The sequence below is a fragment of the Castanea sativa genome, chromosome 2, assembly GCF_040712315.1.
Source record: "Castanea sativa cultivar Marrone di Chiusa Pesio chromosome 2, ASM4071231v1".
Classification (NCBI taxonomy): Eukaryota; Viridiplantae; Streptophyta; class Magnoliopsida; order Fagales; family Fagaceae; genus Castanea; species Castanea sativa.
Window position 1 is genome coordinate 32,411,103 of NC_134014.1, and position 17,244 is coordinate 32,428,346.

Below are 17,244 nucleotides of genomic sequence, written 5' to 3' on the forward strand. Positions count from 1 at the left end.
CTCACCAACATTCCGCCGCCTACCAAAGCAAAAAAAAAAAAACTAGTATTATTTACAATGTGGTCCCAAATACCCTACAGTACATATGATAAAATTGATTATACGTCATCACCATGACATCACTCTCCCTCTTCCTGATGTGACACGTGGCTCCCATGGCAAAGAACCTTCGGTGAATTCTCCGCGAAAGTGTGTATGAAAGAAAGAGCTACAAAAGCAAAAGATACATATCATAATTTTCTTAACACTATATATATATAATATGTACTATAAACTATATTCTCTATTCTTATATATTATTTATTTTGGAAACTCACCTAACAAGCATATCCCATCTTTCACTAGCTCTACCACTTTCCATCTCCAGCTTCTTGCTTGCTTAGCTATCTCAATGGACTACCCTGAATACCCTAATTCTAACCTTAGTAACACAAACCTCACTGGAAATAGTGAACCTTGGTCTTTGGATTTTGAGTTATCAGAGTATTTGATGCTTGAGGATCATCATCATCATCATGGGGTGGACCAAGATTCAGCATCACAAAGCATGGCCTCATCAGAACAGGTTATGGGGGGCTCTAGTGGATCCACTGGTGCAACATTAAGAAACAACAACATGCAAGTGATACAAATCTTCTTCTTTTTTTTCAAAAAATTATTATCATGCTTATATTAGGGTATTTGTTAAATGAGAATAATAACCTTTTATTTTTTTGTTTGTTTTTAAATTTTTGTAGAAGATGCAAAGATGGGGTTAAGAAAAACAAGATGGAAGCGGGTCATAGGGTTGCATTTAGAACAAAATCTGAGCTAGAGGTAATGGATGACGGATTTAAATGGAGGAAGTATGGGAAGAAGTCAGTGAAAAACAGCCCAAATCCAAGGTAAATATACTCTTGAATTTTCAAACTTTATGATTCATTATTATTATTTCTTATGTATATAGTTGTACTCTTTTTTTTTTGCTTAAGATGGTGAAAGAATTGGATAAAGATGGGTTAATGTGCATAATAAACTGTATTTTTTCTCTCAACAAAAATGGTGGATTGGTTTGATATATAAAGAGCTTCCCAACAGTGATGTATTGGATCTGTGTAGATGTCATCTATGCTAATTGCATGGGGTTATAACCAGTGGATCTCGTGGTTTAAATGCTTTCAATGGACCCCAGCTTCGATATATGCATTTTTGGCTAATTAGGCGGCTCATCACTCCTATGTCTCTCTCACACGCATAATGAGCACTGGGTAGCTAATCCACTTTGAGATTGAAAAGCCATCTTTGAGTCTTCTTTTTGTTGATCAATGGGAGCCGTTCAACCTGACATTGCTTATCTCATAAGAATTTTGTTTGTTTATTTATCAGTAAGTTAAGAATAGATCTGAAAATTGAAAAGAATTATTCTTGGATTAGGCTATAACATATAAGATATTGTTTCTTATAACAACTTGTTAGATATAATATTAGTACTATACTTTTGGATGTTGCCACTATATATATGGACTTAAGACACCCACATCCACTGTCTGACATACACTTTTAGCTGAGTAATTTCTTCTGCCTCTATTGAAGGGAACATCATACAGAAGAGGCAAAGAGGCTTGTATAATTATCATTATATCACTAAACAGATGCTTCCAATACTGAAGGTAAGGAACATGAGTAGGGAGTAAAGGAAAAGAATATTTTTCCTCTCCATTTGCCTTTTAAAAAATAATTGTCATGTGTCGAAAGACAATTGATTAAGGAAGAGTCTGAGACCACAATCAACACCTTCAAGCAAGTGGACAATTCTCTTACATAACAGCTTTAGATACACTTCCTTAGCCATCAAAAAGATATGCATCTTATGCATATTAATTAGCACATGTGCTTAGATTTTGGATTACTTGACAGCAATAACTTTTGTGGTACAATGTATGCTTAAGATAATTAGGTGTATGATAGTGAATGTTTCATTAATTGTAGCCAGCCAACTTCACCTGAAGTTTTGGGTCTTCATAAACCCTACACTTTGAACTTGAGTTGAACATAGTAATCATACACATCACTCTAGTTTGCATACCTTTTGCACCGTTCTAGTCCTATGCAAAAGCATGGTCGTCCAACTTTTTTAGTTCTATATTTATGCAAAGCATGGTAGCTTCAGGATAATGGTGAGTTGTGCAGGATGCGCAATAGCTTTGTCGATTCTAGTTATACTCATACACTGCTGAAAAGAAATTATTATTAATATGCTTATGTAAAAATAGTTACATAAATAGAGAGTAACATCAACTTGTCAATGAATTTTTGGTGTAATACTTGATTGGTGTCAGAATTTTTCACTAATTTAGGTACAATTTCTTAGATTAATTGTACCTTCAATTCTCAAATTAATTTCAATCAAGTGATTTGTCCAATGCACTACAACCATATAGCTTAGTGACTTATTTGCCAATGCACTTATTTGTATATAATTACAACTTCCAAGTTTCAAGACCTCACCCACATAGTTAATTTTAATTAGGAAAACAAAAAAAAAAACCCATAGATAACACCTTAAAAGTTGTACTTAAATTTTACAAGTGGAGTTTTCATTCCTTCCTACAGTCATTTATAAGACTCAAGTGGAGTTTTCTTATAATTATTAGCTGCCTTGCATTGGTTGGTAGTTACCCACTTGCCCAGTGGGTTGGAACTTTCTGTTGGAAGAGTACTTCAGGATATAGTGCATCTCAAATTAATGGTGGGTCAATAATTGTTAAGTATGATTCTTGGGGTCCAGAGTAAGGAGGCTAAGCTTCCTGGATAGATTAGCAACTAGAGTATATGTGCTTTAAGCTTTGTAAAAGAATGGGGTGAAATATAGGAGGAATTGGGAGGGCTGAATTAGAGAAGGAGAATGATGGTGAAGTGTTAGTCCAAAAAGAATTATCTTTGTGGAAGAATGTGGTCTATTTACATGGCCATTTGGAGCCTAATTAATTGGACAGCAAGACAGGCATACAAACACTACCCAAGCCATCTTTTCAAATTTCAAATTTCAAATTTCAAAAACAAATTTTGCAGCTGGACCACAGATAAGAGACATTGATTATATGAGTCCACTTAGAATACCAGTGGTTTCAGATGATAAAAGTTCACAGTTTTCAAGTCAAATCAACAACACATTGTTATTCTCGAATGTTCAAACTCAAGACTTACCTTATACTAAAATCGTGATTGCTAAGTAACGACTTTATGTTACTCTTAAATGTTCAAACTCATCACTTATCATATACTAAGACTATAACTCCTAGGAAACTACCTTGGAAGTAGTGGGTGGTGGTAATGAATTGACGTAAGAATACTAAAAACTACTGCATAAATAGCCCAATTAAAGGGAATCCTATGGACAAGCAATATGATTATGCCCTTTTATTAACCTTAGTCTTGACTATGTTTATTTTTGGAATATATTTGGCTCTCATGCACTTGGTACTTCTACTTGAAATTTTACTATGTTTATCTTTTGAGATAGAAAATTCTAATTGATAATATCTTTTTTTTTTTTTTTTAATTAAAGGAATTATTACAAATGTTCAAGTGGAGGATGTAACGTGAAGAAGAGGGTCGAAAGGGACAGAGATGACTCAAGCTATGTGATAACAACATATGAAGGAACACACAACCATGAAAGTCCTTGTATGGTCTATTATAATCAGATGCCTTACATGATTCCTAATGGTTGGACATCACAAGCTTCATCCCACTCTTCTACGCCATGAAAAACACACCACTTTTTTTTCTTGGTTACTATTCTAGACAAGGTGTTTGTATTGCACCAGAGTCAAAGTGTGACAGAAATGACATTTTGTGTATAATTTATAATGTGGAAAGAGAATAGTAGTAGGGACTTGCTGGGAATTTGGAACAGCTATTGTGTAGGCAACTTGGCATTAGGTGGGCCCACTATGGGCTTGAATCTGACTGCACTAGTTTGGGCCTGACACTTCAGGCTCCTGGGTACCCGAAAAAACAAATGGGGCCAGACTTTGTCCATAAGCTCAGGTTTATGGGTTTACTTTATGTATATTGAAGTTATGTACTACTTTGCAGTTTCACTTAAGAAAAAAAAAAATTATATACTACCATTATAAAATAATATTTAAGACCAAAAAAAGAGCACAATTGAAAGTTCTGGGTAAACTATGGGTTCTAGTTAGTTCAATTGGTAAAATCTCTCATAGTTGTATAAAAGATCTGAGATTCAATTCGCGCTTACACCAAAAATTGATTGGTGTCTTGGTCTGATAAGAAAGAGCTATTATTAAGAGCGGACGTCATAGGTTGAAACTCTATAAAAATAAAAATAAAAAAATTCTAGGTCAATTGATTATTAAGATACATACATACCACCGCTATGTACTATGTAGTTTAGTTTTTTTTTTTGGTTGAGGAAAATGTAGCTTAATTATTGGAGTTATAAAAAATAAAAAACAACAATAATAGAGAAAATATTTTTAGGTAATGAGCTACATCAGTTCTTTCAAAAAATATATTAGATTTAGTGAACTTTTTTTGTTTTTTTTTCTTTGATAGAAACTTTATTGATATAAAACGGGTATACAAATTAAAGCACCCCTGGACCCAATCGCTCAGTGGTCATCACATAAACAAAAGACTACAAAATATGCCGCAGTGAAAAAGAACACAGCAGTTAACCAATGACCTTTAAATTTACCTAATTAAAGCCAATGACTTTTAAATTAACTAATACTTAATGACATTTTCAATGGAGATGTCTAGGAAACTAGGATTCAAAATTCTCACCCCTAATTAATATGTATAAAAAAAATACCTAATAAAATATTAACAACTTACAAGATAATTAATCTTTAAACTCTAAAATTTAAGGGTAATTTTAAACTTTATAGATTCAAAAGTTTTAAATTAAACCAAGAAATTTATGATTATTATAAATTCAACCTTACAATACTGTAAATTTTTTTTTTCAAAATAGTTTCAACCTACAGAGTTTGCTCTTAATGATAACTTTTTATAATCAGACCAAGACACCAATCAGTTTTTGGTGTAAATAAGAATTGAACCCTAGATCTCTTATTCAATTCAACCATAAGAGACTTTACCAGTTAAGCTAATTGGAACTCACAAGATTCAAACCTAAATAAACAAAACTATGGGTTTTTTTTTTTTTTAATAGAAACTATGGGGGTTATTTATCTATTTATTTTTTTGGGTTGAGAAAAATTTGGGTTTGATTAGGTATGATGGTGTACAATTATTGTTGAATTACATCAAATAAAGGTGAGGAGATTTGTACTCACATTAAAAATAAATAAATAGGGGTTTGAGTTGCTGATGGTTTTTTTTTTTTTTTGTTACAACAATAAGGGTAAGGGAATTTGAATCTAATTTCTCTTTATAAAAGAATCGAGCAAACGAACACAGAATAGTCATGCGTCTATTTAATAATAGAGTCTGAATTTGAGGATGAGGTGTAAAACTCAAGTTTTACATAAAATTCAATAAGAGATTGTTACATTAGTATTTTACTTAAAATTCAATACATCCTACTATAAGGACGCAATTTGAGCCTAGGCCCAGCAAGAAGGAGGACGTCAGCCCAAAGAACCCAATACAATGAATTTATAGAGTGTGGGCTAGTAATCTTGATTCTAATGAGCTTAAACGGTAATGGCAATGGCCCAAGATCACAAAACAATATAGATGAACAATTTTATAAGATGAAATTTCTCATCGGATTCAAGCCGAGAACCAAATGTTTATATTTATTCTTGCTTAAAGATCTTTTACAAAAATTCCTCCCTCTTATGTTACAGGCTCTCTGCCTCTCTTATAGTCCCTTCCTCATTCCTTTAGACTTAGATTGCTCTCCTTGATACTTGTCCCATCTCCCTCTTTTGGAAGTCCCTAGGTAACAACTGTAAGACTAAAAATCACTGCTCAAGTATCACTTCATCATAAATGCGGCCAGAGACTTAGGTATAGAGTATTCAATGCGGTGGTAGCAATTTTCTCTAAGATCTTTTCTTTACCTCTCTTGCTCTCTGTGCCCTTTTTAAACATATCTTCATCCCCAAGACCTTCTAAAATATCATTCTAGTTAACATGACGTACCACTTGATTTTCGCTGCACTCAGCCGAGAAGGTAGTCTTCCTCGGATTATTTACATTCACCTCATCCGCCACATTTGCTTTCGGGGCTCTAAGTTTGATATCATTATTACCATCAACCTGTTCTTGGACAAGCAAACATCCTCGACTCAAGCCCATGACCCAAAAACATATCTTGGGCCTTTGTCCTCACACTTACTGCACTTAATAAGATCTCAATAAACTCCCAATTTAGTTGTGTATATATATATATATATTAAAATTAATTGGGCATGACTGTACTTATTCTTAAATATATAATAAGATGATGTGACATATTGTGATTAAAATGGTAAAACATTGGTTTTACACCACGTCCTTACAGAATTTAATATTTTCATAATAACCTTTTCTTTTAAATAATTATATTATTTTCTTATGAATTGTTTTTTAATTATTCACCTTTTCTAGGGACAACTATATTTTAACTAAAAGTTTCAGACAAAAAAAAAAAAAAAAAACCTACACAATATAATGATTTTTGATAGTAGTTTCTTTAATGTTGCCGCATAAACTTAAAAAATCCAATTGTTTTTATGTATATATTTTTAATTTAGTTTTTAGCGTTACAAATAATGCTATCCGTTCTATCTTACCTTAAACTAATTAAAACTTAATAGTAGGTTCTAATTAGCTCAACTTGTAAAGTCTTTGATAATTAAATAAGAGATTTAAGGTTCAATTCACATATACATTAAAAATCGATTGGTGTCTTAATCTGATAATAAAAAGTTGTTATTAGGAACATATGTCATAGATTGAAACTCTCTAAAAAAAAAAAAAAAAAAAAAACTCAATCATTTCTATTACTATATATAATTGTAAAAGCCTAATTCTCAATTCTCTCTCATAAAGACATATTGCATATGAAATTTCCGAACCAACTCAATTGGTAATTCACACCACTTGTATGCGTTTAAATATCACTTATTTTGCTGAAAACTAAAAAAAAAAAATTTTTGATTACTGTTCATTAATAAAATCGCTGTTTATTTGCTTGTTTGTACTGTTTATGTCTCATTAACACAATAAGAGACACTGAACTTGAAAAAAAAAGAAAAAGAAAAAAAAGCCAAAAACGCAGGGGGACGTGGATGCGCAAACCAAACGGACAACCCAATTGGTTCACTCAGTATTTATTTTTGATACAGCAGCGCAGCATTAAAGATTTTATGACCAGATTAGATTTTGATCTCTTCTAAAGCAAATTCCAATTAAATAGGTGATTTTTAAAAACAAATGCTTGAATTCAAACTTTTTTTTTTCCTACTGTATTTATTTATTAACTAATATTAAATATTGAATGAACCATTAAATTATGCACGCGCTTCTAATAAGGTGAACAACACGCACCAATAGCGAGTGAACACATTTCCTGCCAAGTTGTTCATCTTTTCCAGCAAATCCAATCACCCACGTTGGATTTCGAGCCTCACCGATCTAAACCAATTTTGCTTACCGTTTTTTTTTTATTTATTATTTTGTATCCAACATTTTTTGTTGGACCCTAAAAAAAAAAAAAAAAAACAGAACCGAAAAACCCACTCATTTCCTATTCCTTCAAATCTTGTTATTTATTGTCTATTATTTCATACTGAACTCCACCATCAATTTGGAGCAAGACCCGCCTCTTGTTTTTGCGGTTTTGTGAGCTTAAACTTGTTCTTTAACTGACCCAGTTCTTATTTTTTGTGATTTTCAAAGAGACCCACTTCAAGATTTGTAGCCAGATCTATTTTGTTGCAGCTGGGGTTATTGGGTTTTTTTTTTTTTTTTTGGGGATGTATGGTAATGGGTTTTGTAATTAGCTTAGATCTTGGGCTAATCTTTGCATAGTATGGATTTGAGATTGGAATCCGGGGTACCCAATTGGAAAAATTGTTGCTTTTCATGGAGGTTGAGTTTGTTTGATGGGACTTAGAGTTGGGGAGATTTGTGAATGTGTGAGTTTTGAGGGAGAGCGAATTGGTTGGTGGGTTTTTGTTTGTTTGGCTTTGTTTGGAGTTTGAAGTGATTTTTGGAGGAAAACATGTTTTGGAGAGGGGAGCGTGATAGGGAGAGGGAGAGCAAAGAGCAAAATGGTGGACCACTTTTTGGTCAGGTTCGAGTACTTGTTGTTGGTGACTCAGGTACTTGTTAATTTAATCTTCTTTCTTTGCTGTTTTGTAACTCTATGTTGGTTCTGGCAATTTTGATTGCGTTTGGTATGTGTTGTTTTATATATGCTTGTATGGTTCTGGTAATGTGTTAGTGTGTTGGATGTTTAATGATTTCCTTATGTGTTAACCCCATATATAGAATAGGGCTGCTGAGACTTAATTTCTGTTTGAAACAATTTGGATGAATTGGAGGTGAATATTTGTATGAGTTTGCTTATTTGGATTATATTAACGCTTGAACTCTGGATCAAGAAGTGCAACTTAAGTAGACTGATTGAACTTTTATTTTTCTCACTCTTACTTCCATGCACTGTAATTATACAAGATCTCATTTCATTCTCGGATGATTACTGACATTTAGAAAAGAATACAAGAACTTAGGTGATCCATGAAATTGGTTGTAGAGATGAAACTATAGACCTATATTAATTGATGGTTTGATATTCCATGACTCTTAAACTCCAAATTGGAAGTGTATGTGGTCTTTGTTTCAATCATTGTATTTAATAGCAGATGGTTGCAGGCATATATATTTTTTCTTATTGGAAAGTTACAGAATACATGGTAGGTTTTGAATGCATGATTTCACCCTCCATCTTGTTCATACAGGCAAAAGTTGTTGCCATTTGAGCTTTAGCTCATTGGCATGGACTTGAAAATCTCACTGGGTAGGATGACTGACTTAAATGACAGAATTTACTCTGATTGAATTATATAGTCAGACTTGTTATCAATGAGAACAGCCTTAGAGTTTATTCTTTTGATTACCAGAAAACTCTACTCTCATTGTATGTTGGGAGGACTTGGTAACTGTTGCCATACTTTTGGCAAAACCTTACCTGCCTTTACCTTAAATTAAGATTAGAAATGTAGATCTTAATAATTTCAAGAAGTATACAAATTCTTCAGGTGCTTATAACCCAGGTGTGTGTGTTTTTGTATGTATGCGCATGCATGTTGGTTTTCAGAACTAGGTTGTACTAGACAGTGATTGGCTCTATGCTGAGCAACTGCGTTAGTTTGAAGTTATTTTAAAGCATGCAGACTGTGATTTGAATTTCAGCTTTTTCATAGGCATTTAATCGATTTTGTGCTTGTGCCTAACATGAGATATGCTAGTCTAAGTAAATCAATGATGAATGGAGGAAGACCCATGATCTGCTTTCACTAAATGAGTGCTGCTTTTTGTATGTGTGTACATATAGCATTCTTTTATTTATTTATTTTTGTTACTTCTCTTAATGCTTAGGTACTTATTTTCAATTCATAACCTTTTGATAGGAGTTGGGAAAACTTCTCTTGTTCATTTGATTATCAAAGGTTCCTCCACCACTCACCCTACTCAAACAATTGGGTGTACTGTTGGTGTGAAGGTAAGATTTAATATTCTTTTAATTCTGCAAGGAAATTTTAAGATAGTGCTGGAGTTTAATTTTGCACCGAGTAATTGCTGTTTCTTTTATCCAGCACATTACTTATGGATATTCCGGGAGCTCTTCAAGTAGCATAAAAGGTGATGCTGAGAGAGATTTCTTTGTTGAACTATGGGATGTGTCAGGCCATGATCGTTACAAAGACTGCCGGTCTCTTTTCTATTCACAAATTAATGGTGATTACTGAATTTCCATCCTTTCACAAATGTCATATTCTCCTCATAGCTAATTGTGTATGTCAAAAGGACTCAAATCTAAAAAAAGAAAGAAGTCCTAAAAGAACATGTGTATGTCAAACCTGAAGAAGATAAAAACTGTTCCAAAAGTATAGTAGTTTCCAATAAGTGATATATATATGTTTAGTTAATAAATACGCTACCTTGCTTAGGCTTGTCACTAGTCAGTGTATAACTAGACATTATTGCATCTCCTGATCCTTTCAGGTTCTATATGGTGATGATCCCATATTTGACTTTCACGCTATGAAAATCGAGTTTTGAGAACCATGGGTTAGTCAGTTGGACCCATCCTGCAATTTGCCAATGTATTGACATCAAGTGAAGAGTAACAAATGCATATATGCCCCAACTAAGTATTGGTTTCTCATTGAGTCTTGAGTGTGATGCTGTAGAAAAGTAAACTTAGTAAATAATTTAGAAAATTCTTCTTACTTGTTACTTGATCATAGTTATTTGGTAATTTGTTGAAAGTAAATCTATGAAAATCAAAGATGAAGTATAAAAAGTCTATCTTTTTAGAGGAAGCTTTCTGGAGCCATTTATAAAATTCTTATTATCTCACATTTCTCATAAGTAGTAGCAGCATACCGATATTATCACTGTAGTGTTACAAAAATCATTCCACGGTGAGACAAAGTCCATTTCCGAATTTCAGTTCCCATTGAAACTAGTGGTGCCTCAATATTTATTGCAAACAGGGCAATCCTATGGTTTCTACTTATGGTTCTGGCATGAAATTTGGATGCAGGTATTATTTTTGTTCATGATCTCTCCCAGAGAAGGACAAAAACAAGCTTGCAGAAATGGGCAACTGAGATTGCTGCAAATGGGACCTTTTCAGCTCCCTTAGGATCTGGAGGTCCCTTTGGCCTTCCTGTCCCATTTATTGTTATTGGTAACAAAGCTGATGTTGCTGCAAAAGAGGGTACAAGAGGAAGCAGTGGCAATCTTGTAGATGCAGCTCGCCAGTGGGTTGAGAAGCAGGGTTTGCTTCCATCCAGTGAAGAACTTCCGCTGACTGAGAGTTTTCCAGGCAGTGGAGGCCTTCTTGCAGTAAGAATTTGGACTTAACCTCTTAAGTTTCCATGCATCAATATTTGTTCAACTTAGGGTATTTTCTCTCCTTTCTTCTTGGCTAATGCTATATTAGTGGTTTCAACATGGACCCTATAATTGAGTATCATGAGTGATGTTTTTTAGCTAAGGTGTGGCTTCTTATACAGAAAATTAAGTGTTTTTGGTTGCCATGTAAACAAGAAATGTCAGCTTCCAGGACTAATGGTCTTATTTTAATCTTAACAAATTTGGACAGAAGGACAAGTTTGAAATGATGTTAAAAATTGGAGGACAAGATGGTATAATTATAAGAACTGCGACTAATTAATGAAAAAGAAAAAGAAAATTGGAGAGTCAAAAGTGTACTTTATCCTCCTATTATCATTTTCAATTATGGGTAATTTTATCTTGTCTGTTAGGAAGACTTTTGCAACCAATTTTTAAAAATAAAAAAGGTTCCATGCATAATTTCATTTAGGAAGACCTGATGGTCATTTAACTCCTAAACTATTTTATTGAAAGGCAGGTGTAGCATGTAGTAAAACTAAAACAGTAGTATTTGATGCAATGTATGTATTTATGTAACGGTGTATGTCATACTACATTATACATGTAATGGTGTATATGTTGGACATATGCAGGCTGCTAAAGAAGCAAGATATGACAAGGAAGCTGTGGTGAAATTTTTTCGTTCGGTCTGTATTCTTGTTCATTTTGTATGTTTTGCCCCTCCCCATTCTTTTCCTTTCCCTTCTTTTTGGGATGTCATCCAACTTCTGTGTCAACCCTTTGTTTCAGCTAATCAGAAGAAGATACTTTTCAGATGACTTATCTGCACAAACTCCTTGGTCTATTTCTTCAGTGCAGAGAGTCTCACATCGTTTAGATGAAGATTTAAGTGACGAGGATCAGTCTTATAAGAATACGAGGTACTCTCTGCCGAACACTTACAATTTCTGATTTGTTTTCAATTCAAAGCTTGTTTATAGAACAATCACAATAATCATCGATGTCAGCCGCATCATCTTGTACTGAAGTATGCTTGATTAAAATTATAGCTTTTGCATTTGATAGAATATGGTAATTGATTTTTAGACTCTATATGATTACATTTCTATTTGTTTATAATAGCTCTTTGGGTTTACCTCTGTTTAATCATCAAATAGATGGAGGAAAGGACAAGAACTCTGAAATCTTTTACTATGAAGGGTTTTGTGTGGTAGTGTATTTTTATTGGTAGTTACAAGTCTTACTGATTGACTCTTTTGATATGCTGCTTTCTCTCTCTATAGCATGAACTCTTTGACTTATCATTTGTTGTCTTTCTACTTTTAATTTGTTTTCAGTCACCCTGTGTAGCCATGCTTACCAATATATTTACTGCCAGCAGCTTAAGTGGTGATCCTTACAAATACAACGTGCTTCCTCCCCTTCCAGCACAACGCAATCTCACTCCACCTCCCACACTTTATCCTCAGCAGCCAGTTTCAGTTTCAGAAAGTTACAGCCTCCCAAGATTTTCCCTGACTGGCTCTTCAGAGTTCAGCAGTAATGCCAGATCAAAGCGCTCAGATATTAACGTGTGATGATTGCTGCCTCTAGCTGCAAAGATTGCACATATAAGCTGTTAATCCATTTCTTTGCCATGCTGGTTAAACGTTTTATTGATTCTTTTATATCTACAGGCTCTCCCATAGTGAGCGGGTTTTGTCATACCATTAGTTAAAGTGTATGATAATTAATTGTTGAACATGAAACTACAGGTGATTCTTTGTAATCGAACTCTCTTAATTCTTTTTCTTAGTAATTCTGTTTGTAAAGCATTTTTTAAATGTACAAGTGAAAAATTACTTTGGATAATGAATATAGTGAACCTTGACATATATATTTGAGTGCTTCTGGTACCAATTGACCTTTATGGTCATAAAGCTGAGACCTACAATATGGCAAACTTAGAGCATCCGCAACGAAGATGGCATATGGCAAATGTAAGGTTATTATACAATTTAGGCCCAAAACATCAGCTCCATTGAAAAGTGTAAAATGCAACTATTGTAAAAAAAAAAACAATTGAGCTACAGAGCAATTCTAAATATAAAATTGCATTGTAGCTCCATTGTAAAACTGAATATTATTATTTTATTAGTTTTACTGTTGTTTTATCTTATCACTCTCTCACCGGTACTCTCATCTCTTCCATCTCTTTTTTTCTTTCTTTCTTTTTCAGTTCTTTGATTCTCTCATTCAATCCTTCTCCCTCTCTCGTCCCTGTCTTCCCTTTCTTTTTCTTTTTTCCTTTTTTTCTCTATTTTCCCTTGAATCAAGCCTCCGTGGGTCTCATATTGGGTGGAGCTCATGGTTCGATGTGGCAGATCGGGGTGGTGCCGTGGTGGTGGATCAGGGTGGTGCCGTGCTCGTCGTGACTAAGCCGTCATGGGTCTCGGGGTGGTGCCGTGGTGGTGGATTGGGGTGGAGCCGAGATCGCCGTGGATCGTGGGTCTCATGGGTTGGTGGCGCTCGGGTTTGATGTGGAGGCAGATGTGGCAGGTCGGGGTGGTGCCGTGCTCGCTGTGGGTCTCGAGGTGGTGTCGTGGTGGCGGATTGGGGTGGAGCCGAGATCGCCGTGGATCGTGGGTCTCATGGGTTGGTGGCGCTCGGGTTTGATGTGGAGGCAGATGTGGCAGGTCGGGGTGGTGTCGTGCTCGCCGTGGGTCTCGAGGTGGTGCCGTGGTGGTGGATCGGGGTGGAGCCGAGATCGCCGTGGATCGTGGGTCTCATGGGTTGGTGGCGCTCGGGTTTGATGTGGAGGCAGATGTGGCAGGTCGGGGTGCTCGCCGTGACTAAGCCGCCGTGGGTCTCGGGATGGTGCCGAGGTGGTGTATCGGTGGGTGGTGGATTGATTTGGGTTTGCTGAGTTTGTTGTCAAGATTTGCAGGTGGATTGATTTGGGTTTTTTTGATAGTGTTAAGATTTTTTGTGTGGTAGAAATTTTTTGTGTTTCTTCCCCTCTTGGTAGTTGTTTCTTGTGGTTGTTGTTGGTGGTGAGTTTGGTTGTGGTGGTGGTTGCTAGCCGGTGGTGTGGTGGTGACAAGGTGGATTTCTGGGTTTTTTTTTTTGGAACAGGGTTTCTTTGAGAGACATTTTGTTGGTTTATATATTTTAATGTGAAAATATATTATTTTAATGAGTAGAATAGGAAAATAGAAGTTTGGATGCTGGGTGTAGTGAAAAATAGTATTGTATAATTGATAAAGTGGCTTTTTGGATGGTAAAATATGATAGAATTGAAAAAAATGAATGTGGATGCTCTTATACTTTCCCTACTTTTAAATTTTAATCTTAGTGGTGTTTTGGCAAACTGGCAAGAGTTTATTTTGTAACTTATTGAGTAAAAGTTGGCTTTGTGACTCAAACAAAAGCTCGGTTGTTATGTAAAATGTTCTTTTCTGATTTTTAATTTGAAATTAAATTCTGTAATTTTGGAGCTTGAAGATTCAAAGTTCTCTCTAATTTATTTTATGAAAGAATTTAAGGAACTGGCTAATAACAACTTTTTGCATAGGTTTACCGTTTACAATCATCTTGATGACGAGCAAGAATTTGCTTCCAAGTGAATTCCAGTTGCCTGACATAGAAATATAGAATATGATTTGTAGAGCAAATTTGCATCACTATAGAGTATTACACAAAAAATACAAAATTCATCTGACTAACTAAAGATTGACAAACTTTAGCTCTATATTGGTTCGAAGCTAAACTTTTTAGTTTTTTCCACTAAAGAATTATCGTGAGCTAAAGAGTCATTAAGTGCCTAGATTGGTTAACATGTCCGTATTGCTCCCTGCTCTCTAAGACTAAAATGCATAAAGCTCTCCCATATTCATTTTTCCTCTGGGCATAGTTGTTCAAAAATTGGCAACCGACGAGTTGTCTTATTTGGATTATATAAGAAGTCATCCACAAATTGATGAAATGCCCTCCTATACTGAAACTCATCCATCTCTGGGCTCATTTGCTCTGGTTTTTCTGGCATTATACCTTCCATATATGGTGACCAATTCTCAACTGAAGTAGTGCACTTCTCATTTGTCCCTCTTCTTGTTAGCATCTGCTGCTGCTGCTGTGGTGTGTTTAAAGTCTTGCTCTCGGTTTGCTTCTTGTCTCTTGTTGATAGCATCTGCTGTTGTGGTATGTTCTGGGTGGTCTTGTTTATGGTCTTGCTCTTGCCATCCATGTATGGTGGTGACCAAGCCTCAACTGAGGTGCGCTTTTCATTTGTCCCTCTTGTTCCTCTAGTTGTTGGCATCTGCTGCTGCTGCTGTGGTATGTTTTCGGTGGTCTTGTTTATGGTCTTGGTTTTCTTCTCGTAAGATGACATTGTTAATGCTTGAGAATAAGAAAGAGTTTTGCCTGCTTTCAGATAAGAAAATTATTAGATAACAAATAGACACAACACAATCAATATACGAATTTGGAGTGAGTAATGAACTAATGATTCAACACACTTGTGAATCTCTCTTCTTATATAATAATGTCTCATTAATTAAGAGATCCATTATTAATGAGATACGAGAGAGTACCATTTTTGAGAACATATACTAGTAAGATTACAATTTTTTTTTTTTTTTATAATATAAATACAATACGAGTTGAACACATCTTTTATTCAAAGACAAAAAATTGAGCTAGTGAATTGAACCCACAAATTAAGATCTTAATACTACTTGGACAAATAATTATTTTTAATTAGATTAGATTAGATCCTTTTGCAGTACCCCATATCTGTAGGTAGAACCCAACTCCTCTACTGTCTATATGCATAGACAACAACAACAAACACAACCTTACTCCCAAAATCATTATAATATATAATATATAATTGGCAGCAACAAGATATGCATATATACGTAGTAATAGGATTAGGATTATTAGTACAATTTGGACTGGGATAATATCATGAATCTTGATATGAATAATATCATGGGTTTGGGTTTTAACTTTTAATATCTTTAACATTAACTTTGTTTATGTCATGCCACGGCATGCAACAATCTAATTTAAGTGAACAAACGAGTAAATTTCATTTAAGTAAATTTAATGTTATTATATCCCAAATTTCGTCGTGTTATTAAGAATAGATTGCAAATCGATTTCACAAACTTTGATCAATTAATCCAATTCCAACCCAATTTTTTGCAGTTGTTGTACCAAATTCAGTTCTAATCTAATTTAGTGCCTACCTACGTATCTAATTAAGCCTACCAAATTGTTGTAGCAAATCAATGCAACCAGTAAAACTAACAAGCATGATTAATTTTACCCCCCAAAATAAAAGAGAAAATTTAAGGGGTGAAACATAACCCACCCAAAACCCATTCCATAAAGCTTTAAACCCTGATAGTGTGGTGTAGGGTTAGAATAACCACAAAGCCTACCCATGCAAGAGAGATTCGAAGATTATTATTATAAAAGCTTCCGAAGAAGTTTATGTTTCTATTTGTGATTACTTGTATTATATAAAGAACATAATAAAATTAATCCCCAAGAAGAGTAAAAGAAAGTGAATGAGAGAGAAACATAAAGAATTCATACATAGATACAAAATTCCACATATATTTACATTGTGGCAGAAGCTGTGCAAGTGCAATATTAATCATTAACGATCAAATAGATTCGATTGTGTTTTATATAATATATGCATAAACATCATATAAAAATATATACTGCTATAAGAGGCATTCATAGAAAAGAAGGTGTCTTTATACTGTTACCAGAAGCATTCATAAAAAAGAAGGTATCTTTATAGTTTTTGCTTGGGTACCAAGAAACATACTGATCACACACAGGCTATATATGAAACTCAGAATACAAACAAACATCCACAAAACACAGATATGAAAGAAAGAATATATACGAAAAAGAAATATTCATCAAGGCTAGTTGAAAAAAGATCAACACGTACCAGCAGAGGACGAAGAGTTTGTACTTTGTGGAAACATAAGAAATTTAAGACACTGTAGAAACAAGAACAAAGGGCTGTGAGAGGGTTTTGGTGTTATGTTACGTGTATATATATACAGTATACTACTAAGTATTAGCTTTGTCGGCTTATAAAAAAAAAAAAAAAAAAAAGCTAGGTCGGTTTGCAATTGCAACTCTCCTTTGTGCCTAAAAAGAAGGGCCGAGATTTGATTAGTT

At 34.5% G+C, this 17,244-nt stretch overlaps 3 protein-coding genes across 6 annotated transcripts; 2 read left to right on the forward strand and 1 right to left on the reverse strand.

The window, feature by feature from the left end:
* Positions 1-289: 289 nt before the first annotated feature.
* Positions 290-4,120, forward strand: LOC142623801 (putative WRKY transcription factor 51). Of its 2 annotated transcripts, XM_075797258.1 has the most exons (4): positions 293-618; positions 738-884; positions 1,573-1,649; positions 3,548-3,647. In XM_075797258.1, the coding sequence occupies exons 1-3, from the start codon at positions 392-394 to the stop codon at positions 1,607-1,609; spliced, it is 411 nt and encodes a 136-aa protein (XP_075653373.1). In that variant the 5' UTR covers positions 293-391; the 3' UTR covers positions 1,610-1,649; positions 3,548-3,647. The 2 variants fall into 2 exon arrangements, with proteins under 2 accessions (XP_075653372.1, XP_075653373.1); XM_075797257.1 differs by lacking the exon at positions 1,573-1,649 and having other exon boundaries at positions 290-618; positions 3,548-4,120.
* Positions 4,121-7,637: 3,517 nt separating this feature from the next.
* LOC142626060 (small GTPase LIP1) lies at positions 7,638-12,929 on the forward strand. 3 transcript variants are annotated; one of them, XM_075799834.1, is made up of 7 exons: positions 7,638-8,288; positions 9,600-9,691; positions 9,786-9,927; positions 10,739-11,043; positions 11,688-11,741; positions 11,845-11,975; positions 12,437-12,929. In XM_075799834.1, the coding sequence occupies exons 1-7, from the start codon at positions 8,189-8,191 to the stop codon at positions 12,630-12,632; spliced, it is 1,020 nt and encodes a 339-aa protein (XP_075655949.1). In that variant the 5' UTR covers positions 7,638-8,188; the 3' UTR covers positions 12,633-12,929. The 3 variants fall into 3 exon arrangements, with proteins under 3 accessions (XP_075655949.1, XP_075655950.1, XP_075655948.1); XM_075799835.1 differs by having other exon boundaries at positions 7,703-8,288; positions 12,393-12,929; XM_075799833.1 differs by having other exon boundaries at positions 7,703-8,288; positions 12,434-12,929.
* Positions 12,930-14,853: 1,924 nt separating this feature from the next.
* Positions 14,854-17,065, reverse strand: LOC142624161 (uncharacterized). Its single transcript, XM_075797679.1, has 2 exons — positions 17,009-17,065; positions 14,854-15,456 (listed from the first exon to the last, which is right to left on the reverse strand). Exons 1-2 carry the CDS (start codon positions 17,043-17,045, stop codon positions 14,927-14,929), a joined length of 567 nt encoding a protein of 188 aa, XP_075653794.1. The 5' UTR covers positions 17,046-17,065; the 3' UTR covers positions 14,854-14,926.
* Positions 17,066-17,244: the final 179 nt, after the last annotated feature.